Below are 23,783 nucleotides of genomic sequence, written 5' to 3'. Positions count from 1 at the left end.
TTTGCCATATTTTAGTTTGCATCCACCTTCCTGAGTCAGCAGAACTGTGAGAGAACAGAATAGACTTTTTTCTACACTGGCATTGATATTAGAACAGTTTGTAAAAAGTTTACCAGAAGACAGCCACCAGTAACATTCAATTACAATTTAAATGCTCATAAATTTAGGTTACTGAACAGGTAGGAGACAACATGATTTTCCTTTTTTACAGTGTTTGCTCCCTGAACCTCTAAGAGAAGACCTTGGTAGTCCTTAATGTGGCCTTTCCACTTACAAAAAGTGTTCATACCTCAGAAACTTGGCACACACTTACTTTTCAATGGTTTTGATAGGGTTTTTTCTTAAATATTCCTTGAAACTGATGTCAGTGTTTCCTGCTCTGTAATTATTGTTTCCCAACATCAGGAGCAGGTTCCCAAAATAATCATTCCTCATATGAGTAGACCTTACCCATGTTATTTGTTCCAGTGAAATCACTTACCTGTTTTAAATACTGCCTCTGAGACAAAAGGTGGTTACAGCATCAGACCCCCCACAGAATTTCCCTGCCAGTTTAATTCTTTCATGAGCACAGGCCCAGCCTGCTTTATCAAGTGTTGCCTCTGTTGCTGTACTGGTTCACAATCTGAAATTTCATTGATCTTTGTTGATGGCAAAATCTTAGATGACAACACAATTTTACCAAGAGGAGGAGGGAAGGTATTGTAGTTGCATGAATTTAAAAAAGCCAGTAGCTCTTTCCATTAGCTGTATTTCCTGCAGTCACCCTGCAGGCAGAGATATAAAGGCAGGTGCATTATGGCTTGGATGGGTCTACATTTGCCTACTTAAAATAATGTTTCTGTCTTCCTTGCATGTGTGTAAAAAACCCAGCCCAACTTCCAAACATACGGAAGCAAGCAAGCAAGCAATAATACAACTAGCTGTAATGAAAAGAGAGGGTGTGGAGGTGCTTGTGTCCTTGACCTCTTATTTCAGTGGTAGGACTCCTCTTCCTCTACAAATCACCTACAACTTTCTTTTTAATTATTAGAAATTCAAGCATGAGTGTTTATCTTATGCCTAGGAGCTAAGCTAAATGGCTACAGTAGCCTAAGAGACTGTGAAGACAGGCAATAAAAAGGCACTGTCAAGATACACCTGAAAATAAGATGCTTCTAGCTGTTGTGTAGGGTTTCTTCATGAGGTGTCCTGGCCCCTGAGCCAGCACAGGGATGCCAACCACACTGTGCTCTTCTTTGGGCTACTGTCTCACCAAATAGAGCTGTGGTTTACTGGTGCATATGGAGCTGTGTTGTGCTTGCTGGGAAAGTCCCCATTATCTACCTTTCATCTTTTAATGTCCTGACGTTTATTGAGCATCATTCAGTTCTTTTGCAAATTTCCTAGAAAGCAAGTAAGACACTATTTCAATTTCTCATAGAAGGAACAGCTTCTGATATGCAAGGGTTACTAAATGTGATTGTTTCCTGTACCCTCATTTTACTGAGTGCTGTGTCTTAATTTCCAGAAAACAGGACTCTTATTGCAAGAGCTTTTTATCATCTTCTTTAGTAAATATCATTAATAAGTCCTAGTATTACAATGACTTCTCAATTTGTGACATGTGATAAGCTTTCTCTCACATATCACTGCAGGATGATGCAGGTCTCAGAAGCTTACCTTGGTCCAAAATACAAGGCTAATTTCACTTGCTTGAGTAATTGCAAAATGCCTAGAATATGAGGAAGGCAGAGATGAAGGGGAAAATCTATCAGAGAAAGACAGAAGTACAAAGTCTTTGTCTAACCATATGATTATTGGCAAAACTATAGCAAACTTCCAAAAGAATTTTAATGGATTAATCAAAATTAAAAAGCTGCTATATAAATAACTTGCTGTTTTCTCACAATTCTAATTATTACCGTCAAGAAACTGGAAAGAATACAAGTAATTATATATACAAACTGAAAAGGTTTGATAAATTATTTCTGGGTTTTAATAATTTCTTGAATTTTTTTTTCTTATGGGCTTTTGTTCAAACCAAATGGTCTCATTTTACTCATAAGATGTTTTTGTTAAGCTTAGCAATAATTTTTCTATGACAAATAAAATAAAATAGTAGTGAGTAGTCATTTGGAAGCTATTGCAATAGCTTTCATCTCTCAGCACATGGTGTTTATGCTTTTCTCTGTTTGGTTTTGACAGAATATGGCTGATTTTAATGTATTGCATTTGATGTATTTCCATATCTACTAACTGTGAGATCAGAGAGTAAAGGGAATATTGACAGGTCTGGTTCTAAGCCCTGATCTGTAAAGTGAGCTTTAATGACAAACATTTATAAAAGCTGGACCAATGGGAAGCTAATAGAGGTCGTTCTCCATTGAGCAGAGACTGAAAGAAAAATCTCAGTGTTGCAAAGGTGGTTACATGGATGAAAAGCACCACTGTGTCTGCCTGGGGGGAAAAAGAGATATCTTCCTGCAAACCAGGTCTATTTTCTTCAAATAACCTTCAAGGAAACAACCTCTGCCAAGCTAGGAGCTGATTACCAGTTGCAGGGCTCAGACCATAGCCATTATTGTTTTAACATTTCTGCCTTCCTCTTTATCTCAGCAGGAACCAGGCTGTATGGGCTGCCGTGTAACTTGACCTTCCTTGGAGATAAAAAGACAGATTAGCACCCAGCAATAGCAAAGCCAGAAGCAAAAAGACAGTATTTAGAAAATAAAGGAAAGAGCTGGCACTGTATGATTATGTGTAATGTTCTACACTGTGCAGCGTGGGTGGCCTGATGAACAGTTCCCCTCCATGAAACCCAGACAGAAACTTGGGCTTGGTAATAGTTTCTCCATTTTTAACCTTGTCTGTGCAGAGATGCTGTGATTTTCATCATGAAGATGCTAATGATGGGGATTTCCTTTAACATTTGAGAGTATGGGAAAAAAATAAGGAAAGAAAAATGGAAAGGGAAAGAAGGAAACCTATATAAAATTGCCTTACTTGTAGTAAACAAAATGAATGGCAAATCAGCAGAAAGAACTGGATCTGAATCTTTAAGTCTTTGTTGTTGTTTTCCTACTGTCCTCTGAGCTTTCCATGCAACAAACCAGTGAGCCCAGAAATCTGCCAGCAGTTAGGCATGATGTGTCTGTAAAGTGTCTCAGGGATGCTAAAGAATGCTAAATGCTCAGTGATTAATCATTCAGCATCAAAAATCTGAAAAACCATGTAAAGGCAAAAAGAGATGCTGTTATGATCATCCATGGGTACTCAAACTGGTGTGACAACTGTTCATCAGATGGTCACTGTCAAAACCCAGTGAAGTCACAGCTGCACAGCCATGAACTCCCAGTTAAATCATGGGGGAGGCAAAGTGGGCAAAGTGACAGATTTCCTTCAGCATTTCTCAACCACCACTTCATCTCAAAAACAAAGCAAACCAAAAGTCATTTAAGTTTTGGTGGAGATTTCAAGGCAAAAGCTGTAGAAGCTGTCTGTTTTTCCTGTCAGACTATATGGCGGATAATAAATACCTGAAGGTCTGATGGCTGATAACTTCCTACATAGACATGGGCAGAAAATACAAATTCAGTAATCAAGTTTCCTGACAGATAATGCCACGTCAGTCTTCACACATCCTCACACTGTCTCATGTATCTCTAGGTTATAAGCTCCTCAGAGCAAGTACCATTGTGGTGCTCTGATCACAGTTAGGGTGTTTTAGTACTATTACAGAATGTGTCAGACCAGAAAGGAGTTGCAGCTCAGTCAGCTCTTGTTAAATGGGACTTAAAGTTGCATCCTTGCCTTTATTTTGAATGGCTCCTCAAAATTAGAGGAGATTCTGACTAAAACCACAACAAAACAACCTCCACTCCCAATTTGTACTGATGCCAGTGGCAGGAAAGGGTGCTTGTTAAGATATGGCTCATTTGCAGCTTTCTAAGTCCAAAGTAGTTTTTCCAGCTGTTACTTACAGGTAACAGAATAAATTTTTCCTTGGGCCTGCAGAGTCACTGAGAAGTGTTAACACTATCCAACCTGACTTTGTTCTGCAAACAAAAAAATTGTGTGCCTTCACCCGCCTCAAAGATGACCAAGCTTCTCTAACAGAGACGAAGAATTCAGTCACATGACGTGTTTAAAAAGCTTTTTCCTCACCATCCTACCTTATGTGAATTGTGTGTGCTTAGGGGTAACCAAAAAGCAAAAATCCTCAGAGAACAAACTGGCATGAAGTCTGGTTACAGCATTCTGCCACAATTAAATGGTTCTTTTATAACTACTTGGTGGGGAAAATAAATTTACTTTCTTTGTGCTTTTTCCTCCTTCCAGACTCTGACAGCACCTGCTCCATTCGCTGATGAAACAAGCTGTCAGTGCCAAGCACCCCATGAGAAGTTAACCATTGCACAAGCCCGCCGGGGAACACCAGGTATGTGGAGAGAGCTACATCCACAGGATGACGGGCACTCCCAAAGCACTGCTTCTTCCATACAAACATCAAGTAATGCTTATTTGTGCCTTCTACTCAAAATCAAAAGCCTAATGTCTAGTGCTATCAGGTAATGGAGAAGAAACCAACAACTACAGAGCCATTATGTTCTCTTAGAAAAACAAGAGAAGACATTTCAAGTTAGAGTTTGATATATTTGTGGATGTTGGTTGGAAGGAAGGCTTGCCAGCCCACTCCAGCCAGCCTGAAAATTGTGTTATGTAGTAGCTATCTTCTGGAGTCTCATCTTGGAAAACTCTTCTTTCACTGATGCTCCTGATGATTGCATCAGACCTTCAGTGGCCGTAAAGGTTACTTGCCAATTTCTTTGTCTGGGCATCTGTGATTGGACTGGGGAAGCAGGATGATTTCACACGAAGTCCCAAATGTATCCTTCAGGCCCCCTATTGTTGAAGAGGTTATTTTTTAAAAGGCTCTGTTTACTTACTCTACGCATTTAAAATAAGCTTTTAAAGTATGTACACATTATAGGAGCAAGCTGCAGCTTTCCAATCACCTGTGCAAGGAACAGTGTTCTCCCATGGACCCTTGGATGTCCTGATTGCAGAGACATCTCTCTGCTGTCACTGAAACACAGTCCATGGAGGTTTGAGCTCTGTTGATTTCATCTCCACTGTGCTTTTGCTTGGAGGTGGCAAAGCATGTAATTTGAGAAAGCAAGTCCTTTCTCAGTCTGGAGGCTGCTGCTGAAGGTGCTGTACAGAAAGAGTTGTAAAGGTGATAGCATGAAAAAGTTACAGGCTCATTAGACAGAGGAACTTGGGGAAAGTCTGGAAAAAGTGAAGTAAAAGTTTTGGATAGAATAGGTAAGCAATTGATTTTTACAGCAGTAAGCTGTGGAAAAAGTCAAGGCAAGAGGGAAGGAAAGGGAAATGATGGAAAAAATCCATAAGGCATATCTGATTAGAAAGGCAGAGAGAAAAGAACAAGACATATGGTGGAACTCTGAATGAGGCAGGAAGATGACATTTTTGCTAAATTAGAATATGGGGATGATGGATGATAATAAATAGGGTAAGTCTGAGAGAAAACAGCAGAGAGTACAAAGAACAAGTAATGTGCAGTATCAGAAACTGCAGGTTCACCTATGAGGCTTTTAAATATCAAAACTGGGGTAAATCTCTGTAATCATCTGATCTGGGAACAAAATGCCATCCAGGAGTATTAAGTGCAACTTGTTTGGGATCTGAAAAATCACTGTTGTGTTTCTTTCTCCACAGTTGACAGACCTGTCAGAGTATATGCAGATGGAATATTTGACCTCTTCCACGCTGGCCATGCTAGAGCTCTTATGCAAGCCAAAACTCTATTCCCAAATAGCTACTTATTAGTAGGAGGTAAGATCAGAGTTATTTATTGCACTGGATTTTTGCTTCTGTGCTTCACTATCAGAAAGTTATTGCTGTGCTCCCACCCCCAGCTGTTTATTCACTATGACTTGAATGCTGCTTTCACTCAGGGGCTTTCTATGGGTGATTTGCCTTGAATTACATCTTACAATTGCATCAATTAAAGTAAAAGTCAAATTCTGCCCTCAACAGCACAGGCACAATTCCCATTCTAGTTAAAGCAGGTGCCTGCATGGTTCTGAGCTTAAAATAGCTCATATGAATAATTTACCTTTTCCAGTTATTTGCTCAAAATTGTTCAAAGATGGAGATGAGTGAATGAGAGCAACCATTATTTATTTCTGGCTCATTGGTCCCTTTGCCAGCCAGGCACAGACCATGACCTCTGCCTGCCAGGTCCAGATCCAGCCTTCAGCATCATCACAGAAGCTAAGTCTGGCCCATTGTCATTGAAGACCCAAATGTAGGTCATGAGTGGAATGTAATTTCAGTTCACAGGTGTCCCCAGGCAGGTTACTTTCTTAATCCTTTTTTTTTTTTTTTTTTTTTGCTAAGAATATCTACTTTTCTTGGTGTGTGCCTGGCTAACAGCTTCAGCAGTTGGCCTGTGCCAGAGGAGTCACTGGAGGGTGGCTCTTTCCTACCTAGTTGGCTGTGCAAACCCTGCTCTCATGAAGCCTCATAAATGTGCAGTTTGGTTCCATTTTCCTTGCACCTCCAGGGTTGAGATATTCCTCGCAGAAACATTTCACAGCAACCTTCATTCAGCTGCTCAAATGCTTTACAGTGAACATGAGTGCAACCTTCAGGTACTATAAGGTGCATTATTTTGCATATTTGTCCCAAACAGTTGTGGGGGTGGGGGGTGGGGGGGAAAGACCCAACACAGAGGAAAAACAGAATATCTTTATAAACACATATTTTAGTTTTACTCAAGTTTATGAAATGTGGCAATTCCCATGGAGCTTCCTGTGAGGTAGAGGACAAGTCCCTTTGTTAGGAAGGAAACATTAAGGATTCTCTGGTTTCCTGCTGAGCCAGACAACTTGCAGACAAGCAAGTGGAAGCACAAGACTGTGAGGTTTAAAAAAAAAAGTGAGTTATGTACATTTTGTTGTTGTTTTCAAAGGATATGGGGTTGCCCCAGATAAGGGAAGGAGCTTTGGGGCAAAAGCCTGGCTCTTTGAAATTCATGGCATAGCTTCACTTTGCCCCTGTTTTTGGTGTGAAGGACAAAGCAGCCAGCACTCATCAGCACCTTCTCCCAGCAAGGCACTGTGTGTTAGCACGTTTAAAAAATGGACACCTTCCCACACCCACATACAATTTGTGCTGCAAAAGCACTGGTGTCATATGTCTTTGTGGGCATCACAACAAAACCCTTCTATTTTTCTGGTGAAGACAATTATTTGGACCTGAGATCACTTTTCTTTTTAAAATGGACATTTATACTTCCCCAAATCAGTTATTAGAGCAGGATGACAGATCAAAAGAAGTACAAAGAAAGATATTGTGTCTGCATTGTACATGAACAAATAGGAATCAGAAAATAAAATCAAACGTTACTTCAGAATTCAAGCAAAAATTACTATTTCCCAGTAATTTTGGTAGACCTTTTCTTCCAGGAGAGGGTAGCCTAAAGATGTCATAAAGGCTGTAAATAAATACAAATACAGTCTCTGAAGGGATCTTTCTCCTGAAAATGCCTTGATCACCATTAAATTTCTTGTCAGCAGGCATCAAAACTGACATAATAGGACAGAGTAGCATTTTGCTTGCTCATTCATACAAATTCATACATATGTTATTATCTGGCTTTGAATTTTGCACAAGCTTCAGGGCTACCTAAGCCTTTCTACATTTTTCCTACTTTGAAAGTCCTTAATGACCATCACAGCAAGAACATCCATTTCAGATCTCAGAAAAGACTGCATCTTTGCCAGCACCTTGCCTGATAGGTTGATGTTTTCAAATTAGAAAGAAGCAGCAACTGTAGGGCTGCTCTCACACTTCACTGCGGCACTGGTAATGTTGCATTTATCATTTGTCAAGTACATTTACAGACAAAGATCCAAAGGCACAGGTTTGACCTGTGGTGAAGGACAACCACTGTCAACCCAGCTATAAATGGGTATCACATTATTCCATGTGGGGTGTCAAATGACTGTTGTAGCTGTAATGTTGGACAGAGGTGGTTGTGGAGAAGGTCACTGGTTTTTACACAGTGTTATGTGGGTAGAAAGATAATACCTAACTTTTACAGTCCTCTGGTATTGTGGGTCTTGCTGCCTGTCATTTTAAAAGCAATGTGACAAAGTATTGGTGCATCCAGATTAAGATGTAGGGTGTCTGGACCTTTAACTCTGCTCATTTCACTAGAGCATATGGCTTCTTCCAGTCCTTTCCTTGGGGCTTCCTTCAGCAGCTTTCCATTTGAACATGGCACAAGCCTTACTCTTCTTCCTGTGAAACCTGCTGAACTCAAAGCTAAGCTTGGAGACAGATTCCTATAAAGTTTTCTATGACTTGTTTTCCATCAGGATTTATTTAATGAGAAACTGTCCCACTGTGATTTTGAGCTTTGTTGGCCAATTTACCTTTTAGAGTGTTGTTTACATAAAAATAAAAAGCAGGAAGTGGAGGCCCAGAGAGGCTCAGGGGTCTCCATCTTTGGAAATCTAACTGGACATGGAGTGCAACCTGTGGTTGGCTCTGCTGGGGGGAGAGAGTTTGGATTAGGTTTTATCTAGTGTTTTTTCTGCCTCAACCATTTTGTGATACCTGAAGTTAGTGAGCACTCTGTGATTGTCCATGCTGTGTTCTTTGATTGGTTTCAAAGCATTGGCCATCACCCCTGAAATATCACAGCCAATGAAACCTTCACTTAAGAGTGGGATTGGTTTACCTTAGCATGTAAAGGATCCCACCTGAAGTGTCTTAAAATACCATACCTGGCCTCTGGCTGCAGCTCCAGAAAGAGAAGGTTGTCTCATTATTACACAGTTGTATCTGCCAACTCCAGGCAGAACTCTTAGATGCCCTAGAACACCCCCAAAAATTGCTAAGCTGATAACTAAGTTCTTTAATGGATTTACCTAGTATAATCAGTTGCTGGTCATGCTAATTTTACTGAATGTGGAGCCATTTTGCTCATACTTCTATATTTTAGTTTGCAGTGATGATTTAACTCATAAATTCAAAGGCTTCACTGTGATGAATGAAACTGAGCGATATGAAGCCCTCAGACACTGTCGTTATGTGGATGAGGTCATCAGAGATGCACCCTGGACACTGACACCTGAGTTCCTTGAAAAACATAAGGTACATTTGTTCCCTTATCTCTCCCCTTTGTAAACTGACAGTTGAGAATGAGCAAGTCTGAAATCCTGTTAGGTGGAGCAAATTATTATATTCAGTTAATTCCAGTTACTGAAATTAGGTACCTAGCATTCCTTGCCCTCATCTCTGTCAGAAAACATTATATTTATTTTGCCTTTTTTTCTCAATATGCTGAGATGATTTCTCTTCTGGGTTTTTTGAAGTGTAAAATAACACTGAAAAAATTACTGATAAATTGACTTTCAGAAAAGGAGATGGTAAACAGGAAGGTTGTCACCTAGTGACTAAGTCCTAAATTAAAGGTGTGTTTCTTAGGAATGGCAACAGGTGCAATATGTAAAAATACCATGTGGCCTCTAAAAGGAGGACAGAGTGTTTTACATGCTATTGATTGCCTTGCAACACATATGAATCTTAACAAAAGCATAACTAAGTAGGATGGATTTTAGTGTCTACATCACTGGGTGACAAAAGGACAGCATGACAGTACTAGGTATACATGTATATACCTACGCACAGCCCTAAGGACCCAACATCAGTTATCCTTCCTCCATGGTTTTAAAAGCCAAGGCTTCACCACTTGCTTTTGCAGTAGGAATAAAAGTAGGAGCCTGTGTCTTGGGTTTTGTACTGTATATCACACTGAGCCAGTCAGAGTGATGTGGTAGTAGCAGTGCTTTTGAAAAGAAGATTTCTGTTTCTTCATAATTGATCATACAACACAGCAGTTGCCAGCCCAAATCTAGTACAATACTCTAGGTGATGGCTTTAGGATGAGAATGTCAAAAACAAGTTAGCTGAAGTCAAGAAAAGGGATAACTCTCCATAACAATCACCCAGTGAACCAAAATCTGGTGATGGTGATGTGATTCTTCTTCTGTTCACTGGCAGATTGACTTTGTAGCACATGATGACATCCCGTACTCTTCCGCTGGATCGGATGACGTATACAAACACATAAAGGAAGCAGGTAAGGGCAGCTTTACATTTTTAGCACCTTCCTTTTCTGCCTCAGCTGAAATTCTTTTACTGTCTTTTAACCAGAACTGCTGGGAGAGAAGCAGTAGAGGTAATATCACATTGTCTTACACCCTAATGGTAGGTACTGCTGAGTTGAGCAGAAAGAAAACCCCAGAGGTCATCCTTGGCTGAATTCCTGCTGTAACCCCAAGGAAACCATTCAGATCTAGCACAAAATAGTCCCATCTGTGTTTTTAAAACAATTTTATAGTGCTTGACCAAGAATTTTGAATGGATGAAAATGAGTTCATTTCCCACAGCAGCCAGCCAACTTTAGTCAGTTCTTGATAACCACAAACTGACACCTCCTTGACACATCCCAGTTCTTAATATGGGCAAGCACTGGCAACCTTCAGGAGCCATTAGGATCCGCTTGCACTGAGGGTTCTTTTCATTACACTGGCAAAGGGTTTAAATCATTATCAGAGTAATTAATTTCCCATGACCATTTAGCAGTTTGGTTGACTACCATATTACATTGAACATGAAGATGCTGAACTGTATCTCATCAGTTGAAGGAAGATGAATTAAATTTGAGGAGATAACGTTAAGCCACTGCTTACCAGTAGTAGCTGTCCTAACAGAGTGAACAGTGGAAGGAAGAGGAACAAATCACATCCTTCTTCTGCTGCTCCCTGGAGATGCTGCTTTGAGCCCTGGCAAATCCAGCCTCTCTGTTCTGCATAGACATGTGTATTGGAGGCTTGCAAAAATTCCAGAGCAATCTGCCAGATGGTAATATGCCATGCAAAGTGATCTCAAATTATACTATGACAGCTATAGATGAGCTATTGACCTGAGCTGAAGGAATAAACTTTTTATAGGAGCAGGTTTTGATCTTGTTCCACTTGCAAACCTCCCTGTGCTGTCAGACTCACAACCCTCCTTTGGGAATGACTGTTCTATAGTTTCAGAGCCAACAGAGGCTTCCTTCAGGAGGCAGTGAAAAAAGGCCCCTCTGGTAAGAACGGGTCACCAAGAGACATACTGCACACATGCTGGACAGGCAGTTATTTTGCTTTTCTTCTGTAAGGTGCTGAGTGTACAGGACAACATGACAGGAACTCTTGATGTCACTGGATTATTAGCAGACTTGGTGTGAGAGTGCCCAAACCTGGCATACCCTTCTCTGCTGTCATTGAGCACAGGCACAGTGCACACACAACCCGATGAGAAACTCAAACTTGGCAGAAGAGAGTCTAGACTTGCAGCTTCAGGGAGCTGTGGTCCATTGTGTCTGTTACCACGAGACACCAGGGAAGCATCATGGGTCTTGTATGGCTGAATTTTGCTATGTATAAACTGGGAATAATGTTAACTTATTTGTGATGAGTTTTGAGATTTAGTGCTGTTATAGTCCCTAATGCTTCAGAGCAGAATTATTACAATAATGAATTTCCCCTTTCTCCTAGGGGTTTTGTTTTAAATAGACCAGGGCTGTTGATGCATTTGCACATTTTTCCATAGTTCCAGTACTCCCATTTTCCCACATCAGGTTGTTGGAGAGCAGAAAAGTGGATGGGAACCAGGGAGCTCCTTGGGTAGATTCTCATGGGCTCCCAATTCCCCACTACCTTCAGTGGATGGGAGGTCATGTGGGCACTGGTGAGCTGGGTAACAGTGCACTGACTGAAACTGCGCACATCTGTGAACAGTTAGCTTGGAAAACATGGATCAGTCCAGCACATGAAGCAGATGAAAGCAAAGTCAGTGACTAAGGGTAATGTCCACCTACAGTTCCACTTTCAGCTTAACAAAGGTGGGGTTTGGATTTTGTCCATGTATTCTTGTAACTCTTATCTATAAAGGTTTCTGGCTCAAAATGGGTTTCATTGCTTCCAAAAATAGTTTCTGAGTGACTGGTGGAAGCCTGAAAAGCAGCAGTCAGGGAAACATGTCTGCTCATGATTAAAGTAATCTATTTTTTTAGCAGCGTATTAATTAGAGATCAGAAAGAAAAAATATCATATAGCTTTTAGTCACAAGAGGCTGCTAAGCTTCTTGATTCCTTCTCTGAGTCTTTTTCCAGCCCTGTAAAATTAGGTACCAATGCATTTGCCAGGAGCTATAACACCACTTTAAGACAAAGCACTACTTTCTTTTCCCAAACCATCTCCAGTCTTGTCTCTCTCTTTCATCAGCAGGTTCATGTTTCAATTACATGTAAGTGAGAGTAGTAATTTTTCTTTTTAGCCCTAATTAACTACTAAACCTAGGTGTGCCTGCACTCTGCTACTGTTGCATTTGTGAATTGCATTGACAGTTCAGGTGCTCCGGCTTTGTTGGGGAGCAATTAGAAAGCCACATCTATCTCAGTTGTGTTGAGGAAAACATGAGCAGTATTGATAAATGGCCAGTTTTCTTGGGGACTGATTTGTCAGAGCAAGGAGGATGGTTATGCAGCCACTGGTGTGGCTGGATGGACATGAAACACTACACTTTACACACATTACACTTCATCTTTCTGTCACAAACCAATGGCACCTCCAGAGTGTTTTCCAGTTACTGTAATGCATCTTTTTCCTGGCTTTTGTCAAGGCCAGAGGCTGGTCTCTTCTACTCAGCAGAACAGAGACTGTCAGATGGTGCAGCACAGGAGTGGAAATAAAGGAGAACAGCAAACCTCCCTGCTCCTTTATATAACATTAAATAAGGGCTGTGCTTATGGAAAGAACTGCTCAGTGAATTGGCCACAGCTGTGAAGCTTGGCCTTCCTGGCTCAGGAGCCCCTGCCAGTCTAATAACTGGAGGAGTGGAGTCTAATAACTTCCACATCACGGCTGACACTGTACAGGGGGCGATTTTTAGTCTTTCTAAAGACTTGAGAGAAAAATGAGTAGTATAGCAACCTTGCCTTCCCCAAACTCACACAGAAACAACAGGAGAGAACTAGGAATAAGGCAGAATTGCAAGCCTCTTACTTTTGTCAGGCATTTTTAAGTTCATCCTCAGCTATCTGCCACAGTGCCTGGTCCTGCCAAGCTTTATCAGCAGGCTTTCTTTTCCCACTTTGCTCAGGAATGTTTGTACCTACGCAGAGAACCGAAGGTATCTCCACATCGGACATCATCACGCGCATCGTGCGCGACTACGACGTGTACGCCCGGCGCAACCTGCAGCGAGGCTACACCGCCAAGGAGCTGAATGTCAGCTTCATCAATGTGAGTGCACTGATCCACGTTTGCTCCTCAAACACCCTCTGCTAGCATCCTGAATGTGAAGTAAAGGTTAAGAAATTTTATCTTCCTTATGCTGCTTTTAAAATAGCTGGAAAGAACTTAATTTAAAAGACACTGGTAAGCTGAGGGTAGTTTTAATTGCTCCTTTTAATTAGCAGCTTAGTTTCCATCTTACGCTTTTAACAAAGGTGCTGCTCCCCCTTCCTCCTTGACCTGTAGATGACCATGACACACTAGGAAGGAGCCCACCCTCACACCAGAAGCTGCACCCAATACATGATTTCTTTCTATATTCCTATTCCAAGAAGGCAGGCCAGAGAGCATAGATTTTGAGATCCAAAGTTTCTCTACAATGTGATAGGATTAAAAAACCAACAAAACAAAAACCCTAACAAAGCCAATCACAGAGCAATGAACTTACTAGGGAAAGCTAAAATGGTTTTCAAAAGACAAGGAAGTATGCTAGGAAGCTGGTACATAAATGATGCTGCTGTAGAGCTCAGAAACCACAATGGCAGGAGAGCCATGTGAAAGGATGGGTCAGATTATTCATCCTCCACATACAGGCCTGCCCCTCCAATGGGAAGTAAACACTTTATGAAAATTAGACTCTACCTTCCTTCATTTTCTGTTTCAAGTCTTGCTTAAGACCTCAAGATAACCCACATAACTGAAATCTCTGTTGTGGTCTCTGAGATGGCTCACAGCAGGACTTCCCACCTCGCTCCCTGGAGCTTGGAAACCCCCTTGTGAAAGACTGAACTGTGTCATTTCATTAGAGTTTATCTTTCTTATTTTGAAGTCTGGCAGATAAACCCCAGATCACAGGGCACAAATATTTATTTCACTGTGCTTTTTTTGAAAGTCTTCTACACCTTTAAAAAGTCTTGCTTCGATGTACTCCACTCAGAAGGATCACTGTTGCAAATATCCATCAAAATAAGGCATGCTGGATGCCTTGGAGATTCTCAAATTTATCCTAAATTTATCCTTGAGCAGCTGTGAGGTTAAGATACTGTTGCATAAGTTATGCTTGCCCCTATCTCAGACGATGATATCTCCTGAAAAATCTCCTGGCATAATTGTTTAGCTTGCAATAATTTAAATGCAGAAATGCTGATTTGCACTGGAGACTGTTCATCTCAAAATTAAATCCCCAGGATTTCACAAGAGCACTGGTCTTGTTTGCAGACAAGCACTGGTTTCCTCATTAAAGGGCTGATCAGCCTTTAGGTACAGAGGAAGTGAGGTTTCTTTGGACCTTGGGGATTTTGTTTGTGCTTGTGGCCTGCAAAGACAGTTCTTTTAGTAATTTGTGAGCTGGAATAAACCCCACTAGAGTGCTTGTTTTTTTAAAATAAATTCAAGTGGCCATTAAATGGAGTTAACAGAAAATTAAAAGCCCATAGTGATCTGTGCTTCTACACAGACCACCACACCTTCAAGAGCACAGCCTTCCTTATTTGCTTGTACCAAAAATTTGTGGAGCACACAAGCATTTCAAGACAAAAGCTCTTTATTCCTGAAGTATTTCAGAAGCTTTTGCCAGGAGCTCCCTAATATTATCTTCTCTCTTTTTTCTGTATGACTTAGCAATTAGGAGTTCTCTCTTTTCTGTGAAGTTTGCTGGCCATAAGCCATTGGCCTACACACATCTGTGTTGCAGCCAGAAGCTCCTGTATTAGCCAGGCTCAGAATTTATGAGAGTTTTCCTTCTGCTGTGCGGAAATCTACCCAAAGAGACATTTTAGTCCAAGTTGACATCCAGGCTGGCAAGTCAGCAGCATTTGCTAGGAAACATAGGGAGATATGCCTTTTGCCTACTCTGAAGTTTGAGCTGTTAATTTCCCACTCCTATCCTTCACAAGATTCTTATAAATTTCAAAGTGCATTCAGTTTGAAAATACAGAAAGATTCATGTAGTAGATTAAACACAGTAATCACACAAGAAACCTTTTCAATGTGTACCTTCTGCATTTTATTCCACAAATGTTAAACTTGCATTTATAAAAATAATGTGGGAATAGCTAACCAAGGCCATATGTATTAGGATGCATTAATGCAATTTTTTTTCTTCTTCTCAACTGTCTGTGGCTAATTATTTCTAAGTTTTTTTTTGTATTAATCTTTGACCACACTTTTAAAACAGGAGAAGAAATATCGCTTTCAAAACCAAGTGGACAAAATGAAAGAAAAAGTCAAGAATGTGGAGGAAAAGTCAAAAGAATTTGTTTACAAGGTGGAAGAGAAGAGCCATGACCTCATTCAGAAATGGGAAGAAAAGTCCAGGGAATTTATTGGCAACTTTTTAGAGCTGTTTGGACCTGACGGAGCTTGGGTAGGTATTCTGCCATCCCAGGAAGTCTGAGTGTTTTTATTTCTCCTCTAACACAGGTGAAGAGCAGATACTTTTGCTGCAGACTTTGTCTCAAAAGCCAGCACAGCAGGGTTATGGCAAACCTGGCTGCTGAAGCCATTAATGCATACCAATACTGCAACAGCAGGATTTGCTACTTCTGGCTGTTGCTTGTTTGGGATATCTGTATTTTGTGAAGGTGTGATGATGAATTTAATACTGCATTCAGCAGAGCACCACCGCACCACTCAAGCAAACAGGCCCATACAGTCTGTTGGCCCTGTTAGCATTAAATGCAAGCACTCCTGCATCAGGGATCTTCACTGGAGGTAGTGAGGGAAAACAGGACCATTGGAAAGGTTTTCAGTAGTTTTCTTCCTGGTCTGTATGCAGCAGTAGAAGATTATAATTTTCTAATTTCAAAAACTACTGATAAAAGTTCCAAGTTATTTTACTTGTCAAGTTCAGGCTCATCTAATTGACTGCAGGGAAGGTTCGGGTGGGACTGTAGCACTTGCAAAGCTCTCCTTGGTATGTGCTGCCTTCACAGAGCCATTTACTAAAGGTCCCCAAGTGCCTTGGAAAGGCAGTTCAGAATGTGCAACAGCATCTTTCTGGAGAGAAACCTGCTCAAACCAAACTCATGCACTGAGTGGTGAGCTGGTGACCCTTCAGAGCCCCAAAAGAGTCCTGGCCCCCATCTGTCAGTTCTGATAGCTTGCCAAACCTCAAAAAGCTTTGTTTGCTTGTATGACTTTTCATTGCTGCATTGAAACTAGTAACAACGCTGAAATTGAATGTAGAGTTTGTGTTGGGATGAAAGCCCAGATCCTCCAGTGCAGGCACCATCTCAGACACACTGCTCTGGTTGCAAACTCTGAGTGAAAAAGGCACCTTCTGTTGGAAGGAACTCAGCAGCAGGTATTTTTTTGTAGGATTAAGTAGCTCACATCAGTGCTGTATCACAACTCAGTGCTACCAAGTCATGCAATGCCTGCCTCTTACTGGAGTTCTCATCCTTGCACTGACTTGCCATGTTGATCACCACTCAGTTGAGAAAAACCCAGAATTAGGCTGTGAAGGCTTCAGGACAGAGACTGTCATCATACAGCTACTTCTGTCCACCCAAAGGCAGTGATCACTGACCAACTCAGGCCCCAGCCACACGAGCAGTGAGTTTATGTAACAGATTGTTCATTGACACTGGCATGTTCCTGGGGAAGGGCAAGAAGGCAGCTCTTCTGATGAAATGCCCAGGTTTACCTACATCGTCCACATCCATGTGAAGCTTCCTGTGTGACTTGTTGCCCATAGAGCTTGGTGTGTGTTCCCCATGTGGGATGGTCCTTTGGCCATATGTTCTGAATAACTAAAGCTGATGCTAACAGAGCACTTGAAATTCACAGGAGGTGAGATGAGTTTAGCTGTGCAGAGACAGGGAAAGAATTCGAAAGCATTGATCCTATTTCCTGGCTCTACCCACTCAACAGTGCATGCTAATGGCATTTTTAAAAACCTTTGCTGATAAAACATTTTACCAAATTGAATTAAGGAAAAGGTGCTCTGCATATGTCTTTTAAAATTAGAAACTCTTGTTTCCTGAGTAAGTGTTTGACCACAGAGTAGGAAGTCTGGCGCAATCACAGGGACCTTTGCTAAGAAGAAGAGAAGTGAAATCTCTTCACAATGTTGTAGGAAAAGCATCAGTGACAGCAAGCTGAGAGGTGGTGTAGCTTTTTTAAAATCAGTTTGAGCCTTGGCAACAGGAAAGACTTTTAAAAAAATGATAACTTACTATTAGTGTCAAAACTGTTATTAATGCTAATTTGCCTTATCACTGTTAGTTAGAAGTTGCTTTTAATGTTGACATTAAAAGTACAGGAATCGTTATGGGCATGCTGGATTCCTAGATCAGTAATTTGCATGCCATTAATATGCTATTATTATTTCACAAATAATTATTATAATATACTTTATGCTAGCATCAATTTTCTAAAAGTAAGGGCTATGTAACCCACAGAAAAATGCCTGCTTGTGAAAGAGGTCAAGATGTCAGTTTTCAAATGTCTACATGTCTGTAATTCATTGGCAGTTTTGCCCACCTGTGCAATCACCTGTGCATATGTTTTCTGCAAGAGAGTCAGAGAGGTCAGAAACAATGATTAGTGTGGCATGAAACTTCTCTGTGATGTGAGACAGTACCACCAAACAGTCTGGCACACAGGGCCTAATGGCAGAGACACCACTCCAGGGTGCAGGTATCCATTCCAGCTCCTCTCAGACACGTACAAGCAGGCACCTACAGCTGAGGTCAGTGGAGAGAAAGCACAGCTCACAGGGCAGGGTTTCTGTGCCAGTCTCTCAGAAATGTCCCTTCAGATGAGGAGTCCCTTCAAGGGGCTGGCTTCCCCCTGCTCAGCACACAGGGATACTTGGGGAAGGTTGCCTTCCAAACAGCTGACACACCTCAGACATCATCAGGGGCTCAGGTAAGACAGGTTGCAACTGGAACCCTGGGATGGTGTTTAGGCCACACCACCTGTCTGCAGCCTGGACCTGAAGTGGCCTCGGAACAATCAGAAGCGCAAAAGCAGACGCCCAGCTGGCACTTGCTTTATAAAGCAAAGGGGTATCAACATACAGGCAGTAAAATTTAGAAACAGGCAAAATATTCTGTCCCAGTAGCAATTTTGCCAAAAACAAACCCTAAACTGGTTTGGTGTACCTGAGCTTACTTGAGTCGAGGCTTTGAAATTATTTCCCTACCTGTGGTAAAGGACCACAGTGCATCCAGCCTTGTCTAACCCTCCAACACTCCAAGGAAGCCATTAACACTTGTTCTACTTCTTCAGCACCCAATGGCCCAAGGAGCTCCTTGCCTGCAAAGAGCATGGCTTACTGACCCTGCTAGCACAGCTGGAGAGAAAGGTGTTCTGAGGCAGGTGAGTGACACCACCTCCTCCTCCTGCAGAGCTGTGGTTTTAGCCAGCAGCCTGGTGGTTCCAGCTCTAATGCAGGAGGCAACATGGAGGGGCTGGGCCCTTGCCCTGCTGAAGGTGTGAGTGCATCAGTTTGTTCCAGCAACAGACTCTTCACTGAAGGCCTAGGAAGGAGGTCTCCTACAGCCTGGCTGAGGGACTTAGCAGGAAGGTGGGATTCTCCTTTCCAAACCTGGCCTCTGTGACTAAGGCACAGTCAAGTACTCCCTGCCACATGGGATGGTGCAGGTGAAGCCAAGCTAGGGCACTTGGCTGTCCTCCAGCACTGCCACCACACCACCACAAAGCACCACTGTGCCACTGAGTTGTTAGAAATTACAACAGAAGGAAGTCAAAGTATTTTGATTGGCCAGGAAAAATATATTTCATATCAAACATGGGGTTTTTTTTTTGGTAATTATCTTCAGTGAGAGGGTGAAACAAGCCAACAGAACCTCACATTTCTGTGATCTACAGAGAAATTTTGCACCCCTACCACTGAATTGCAGACAGGCTCTGGGGCTTTGCCAGCCCTGGGGACATCCTGGCAGCTCTCAGCGGCAGAAATCCTCCCCCATCTGAATGCTTCCTGGCACCATTTATCAGGAGCAACCACCATCTGCTAGCTATTGAGGTTTTAGAAGTCTTGACTAATTTGAACCTAGCAGTAGTGCAGGGGTAGGTTACACACCATGGGGTTTTTATGCTCGAGAGCCTTGAGAAGTGTAGCTCCAGGCAGGAACTGTTCTTACACTCTGTTCTGCAGTGAAATCCAGGCTCTAAAAGTAAGTCAATAAAGGCTAATGTGATGAAGATGTAAATTAGGAGAGGGAGCTCACAGAGGAACAGCTAAGTTCAGTATTTGTGCTTGATTTTTAAGCCCTGGGATTTAGGAAACACCCAGAAACCTGAGGGGGAAACCAGTATCTGCCTCTCCACTGGCAGGGAATACTGAGTTTCAAAGGGGAGGAGAAAGAGCAAGATGAGCAGCCAGATGCTGTGTCAGCACAGGGCAGAGTCACTGCAGAGGGAAGGGGAATAGGAACAGGATGAAAACTGGGCAACTGCAAGCTGGATCTCAGCTAAAACAGGCAAACCCGTACATTCTGCACAAGTATTTTCCGCTCAGACCTGAGTGGTAACTTAACTTTGTCGGGGCTGGATCTTCCTTTCAGCCGAGCATCGCCTGTGACTCAACTGCCAGTCCTGCAGCCAAGGTTGAGGCTTCTTACTCCCCATCCCCAGGAGGAGCAGAAGGGCACTCGGATTTGGCATTTTCCATGTGAAGCCTGCAGCAGCTGCACAGCACACACCATGTCTTCCGTAACCCAGCGTGATGCAAGGCCACATTGCTGCTAAAGAGTAGAGGCACTTGCCTTAGTGCAGCAGATTGCTTGACTGCAGAGGTGTCTCTTCCACCCCACCAACTCTGGCAGGCCTCCACTCAGCTTTACAAAACAAAAGTGACAATAAAGCTCCAAGCAAAACATAGAGCCTGCAAGTGTTTTCTCTTTTCAATAGACACCCAAATTCTGCCATTCCCACCCTCAATTTATAGGTTTGGGTCGTGCCTGCTCCAGGCAGCTGGGGAAGTGGCTGCCAGTACTTGGCAGGCACCAGGCTGTCTCCCTTAAGAACAGACAGAGGAATAAAGGCTAGAAAAGCCAGGAAGCTCAGGAGGAGAGGGGTGGTCCTTCCCAACATTCTAGAAGGAAAAGGCTGTGGGAACTAGGAATACTGAGTGTTCAGGCAGAAAAGTGACCTTTGGAGACGAGAGCGTGACCAATACGTGCAAAAAGCACAAAGGGAGTCCCCCGTGTGTGGCTCAGGCCAGTACACACAGTGTTCTCACACTGGGGGTGGCCCAGCTGAGGTAAAAACTTGCTTGCAAGGACCAGGTTATCATGAGCACAGCAGAGGAAACCAGCCATGCTCCAGGGCTCTGGCTCCCTGCTCACTCCCCGGTGAGAGGTACAGTGCAACCCCTGCCTGCCCCCAGCCTTCCCCTCTGTGCAGTACTCAAAGAGCATCTTTTCACTTTGCTTTTGCAGAAGCAGATGTTCCAGGAACGAAGCGGCCGAATGCTCCAGGCCTTTTCTCCCCGGCAGAGCCCCAACAGCAGTCCTACGCGAGGCCGCTCGCCGTCCCGTTCTCCATCTCCACCCTGGGTCATCAATAAGACCTCCCCTCCCTCTTCTCCAAAAGCTGCCTCTGCCTCCCTCAGCAGCATGAGCGAGGGAGACGAGGATGAAAAATAAATTATATATTTTTTTAACCATGAGACAGAAGAACAAGCTATGAACTCAACCACTGGATGGGGAGAAGCGTGAGGAACACCAGGGGTATCTCTGACAGCAGGGATCGTGCTCTGGGAGATGTCAAAAATGAACTGGAGCACAGCAAGGGAGATCTCAGGAAGAGCTTATCCCATCCCCACTCCCTCGCGGTGCTGGAGGCCCAGCCAGCAGCACTTGCCAGGCACAGCCCCAGGGACTGGCAGAAAACCACACCTATGTGCAAGTTCCTGCCCCTGTCTTGCTGCTTTCCAGCTGCTGCTCCAGGCCAGGCCTGTGGGAGCTCTGCATGCAAGGGGGGCTGGCAGGAGGAGCCCAGCTGGCTCCTGATCCAGACCCAGCACACAAGGAAGTGCTGGCTGCAGCCTGCAGAGAGAGAAGATGCAGTTGTACCCTGCTGACCTTGAGTTCTTCTGGCATGTGAAGGAATGACATTGCTGCAGCAAATATGTTGAGAAACTGGGAATAAATAAAGTTGGGGTTTTTTTTTCTTTTTGAATAACATCTGCCCCAGAGCCCAAATCATGCACTGAAATGAAGAGATCTCCAGGCAAGTTGGTGGAAATCCATTTAACATATTCAGTGCTGCTTGTTGACCAAGCCTCTGTGTGGGGTGTAGGTAAGAAGTCGGTCTTTTTGCTTTATCAAATCACTCTCCATGTTCCTGGTGCCTCAACAGCTGCCTAATCACTTCTGGTTTGCTCCCTGGCTTTGCACTTTGAAGGCAAGAAAGTAAATGAAAAGACAGCCATAGCTGGAATGTGGTGGTGTAGGAAATAAGACAGTTTGAAGATGCTGATGGTTTTTCCTGGTGAATTATAAAAATATCCCAAGACCTTTGGACATGGCCTTCTAGGAAAACCTGCTGCTCCCAGCTATGTATCAGCAAATGACAAGCAAGCTGCTGTTGTCACATGGTACTCAGCCAGTACAAACTTCTCATCAAACTCTAAACAAGATGTGTTCAAAGACATCAAACTCTAAACAAGATGTATTCACATCCTCCGCCCCTGCAGAGGATCCCAAGGCTATTCCTCTACACTAATATGGAGAAAAAAATGAAAAAAAAAAAAAAAAACCCCAAAACACAAAGGAAACTTTTTGAACAGGATTAGGCACAACTGTTTTCTTTCTCTGTCCATGACAGGTGTACAGCCTCAAGCAGAAACACAGGTGAAGCTGTCCCCCCAATGCTGATCTTCCTAGTTGGAAAAGCCAGTCCTGCCTGACATCTGGTTCCACATTCAGTCCCTCAGCTGACACCTGCTGGGGTGGCTGCAGGAGCTGGCAGGATTCCTGAGCCCTGGGGCTGCTCTGCCCCACAGCTGCAGGAACCCCCCAGCACTGTGCCACTGATGGGGCTGTGCCACTGATGCCATTTGGCTCCCAAGCTTGCCTGGCACAGCTGCCTCAGTGCACAGGCACGTTTGGGGCTCTCCAGCCCAGCAGCAGCTTTGGTGCCAGGCCAGCAGGTAAAAGCTGCCACTGTCCCTGTCTCACAGGCAGCCTGTGGGCACAGCCCCAGGCAGCCCGGGCAGGGGGCTGCAGTCACAGCAGCACTCCTGTGCCACCACTGCCTGCAGCTGCAACCCCACCAGGACACGCTGGCTGCTATGGGCCCCACCAGTCAGCATTTGCTGGATCCCTGCACAGGCAGCACAGGAAATGCTGGAGGAGGGAGGGCTCCACTTCTCTCTTGGAAAAAAACTGAGGGATCGAGATGCCCAAGCATGTGAGGTGGCTGTGCTTGCTGGCAGCAGCACCCCCTGGCTGCTGTCCTTACCTGGCTGGGTGATCTGGTTGGTAGGTAGACACCTTTCCAGATAGTCTTCTGGGCAAGTACATTACAGACCTTGGTACCAGGCACCAAATTAGCCCCACACTTTGCTCACTCCCTACAGCTTTCATCCCTCCTCCACTACAAGGTAACTGATTTTTCTCTGGCAACATTTTGCCAGACACTTCTCAGACCACCACAAGACCAAGTACACAGCATCTCATGCACTTTGTCCTCTGGAGTCAGCTAGTTCCTTCAGAGAGCTGCAAAAAGAGGTGAGCAGGAAAGAGGGTGGAATGTGCAAAGGGACAGCCACAGATATTTCAGCTGCTGCCAGCTGTGTGCCTGATGGGACGGTGCAATTAAGATCTTTCTCAGCCTTAGGCAACCTGTTACTGTAATTTCATACCTGGGATGCACTTGTTAGTTTTTCTGATCCTTTGCAAGTCGTAAGTCTTCCCATCACAAACCACTCCACCACCACAGGAACTGTCTGCTTCGACTGGTGCTGTTGAGAGATGAGCCATATCCAAATGCAGTGGAGGTGGGCAAGGATTTGTTGTTCCTGGCTTTTACCGTTGTTTCTTGTTCATTTTACTTTCCTAGCACTTACTGTTCAGCAGCCCTTGCTCAGTAGTTTAAGTGGAGACAGCACCAAAACTTGTTCACAGGAACTAGAGAAAAACTCACCAGTGACCTGTTCTTAACAGAAGCTGTTTCTCAGGGTCACAGGTGGCTACCCAGCAACAAAGCCATATTCTGTACCAGGTGTCCTGTTTGCATTTAGGGTATCACTAAGCTGAAGCCTTTGCCCTGCTGGTACATTCATGTGCTGTCTCTTGCAAACCAGAACCTCATGGTGTCTGGACATGTGGCAGGCAATTTTGCACTTCTGAGTCATGGTTGGGTTTTCCTTTTCACAAGTATTGCTTTAATTTAGTCCTATTTATCAGCCAAGCTCCATATGAACAATAAAGTGTATGACAGATA

At 43.3% G+C, this 23,783-nt stretch overlaps 1 protein-coding gene across 4 annotated transcripts in view; it reads left to right on the top strand.

Annotated features, from left to right (window-relative positions):
• Positions 1–23,783, top strand: part of PCYT1B (phosphate cytidylyltransferase 1B, choline) — a 31,847-nt gene extending 8,064 nt beyond the window's left edge. Inside the window, exons 2-9 of one of the 4 annotated variants that reach the window (XM_059839924.1) lie at positions 4,321–4,420; positions 5,722–5,838; positions 9,020–9,171; positions 10,081–10,159; positions 13,228–13,370; positions 15,538–15,726; positions 18,597–18,686; positions 20,774–23,783. In XM_059839924.1, the coding sequence (XP_059695907.1) occupies positions 4,321–4,420; positions 5,722–5,838; positions 9,020–9,171; positions 10,081–10,159; positions 13,228–13,370; positions 15,538–15,726; positions 18,597–18,686; positions 20,774–20,980 (1,077 nt within the window). In that variant the 3' untranslated portion in view covers positions 20,981–23,783. Of the gene's footprint in view, positions 1–4,320; positions 4,421–5,721; positions 5,839–9,019; positions 9,172–10,080; positions 10,160–13,227; positions 13,371–15,537; positions 15,727–18,596; positions 18,687–19,897; positions 20,212–20,773 lie in introns of those variants that run through there. The other 3 variants (XM_059839926.1, XM_059839925.1, XM_059839927.1) reach the window with 3 other exon arrangements.

Source organism: Haemorhous mexicanus, chromosome 2 (assembly GCF_027477595.1).
Source record: "Haemorhous mexicanus isolate bHaeMex1 chromosome 2, bHaeMex1.pri, whole genome shotgun sequence".
Classification (NCBI taxonomy): Eukaryota; Metazoa; Chordata; class Aves; order Passeriformes; family Fringillidae; genus Haemorhous; species Haemorhous mexicanus.
This window is presented reverse-complemented; position numbering and strand designations above follow the sequence as displayed.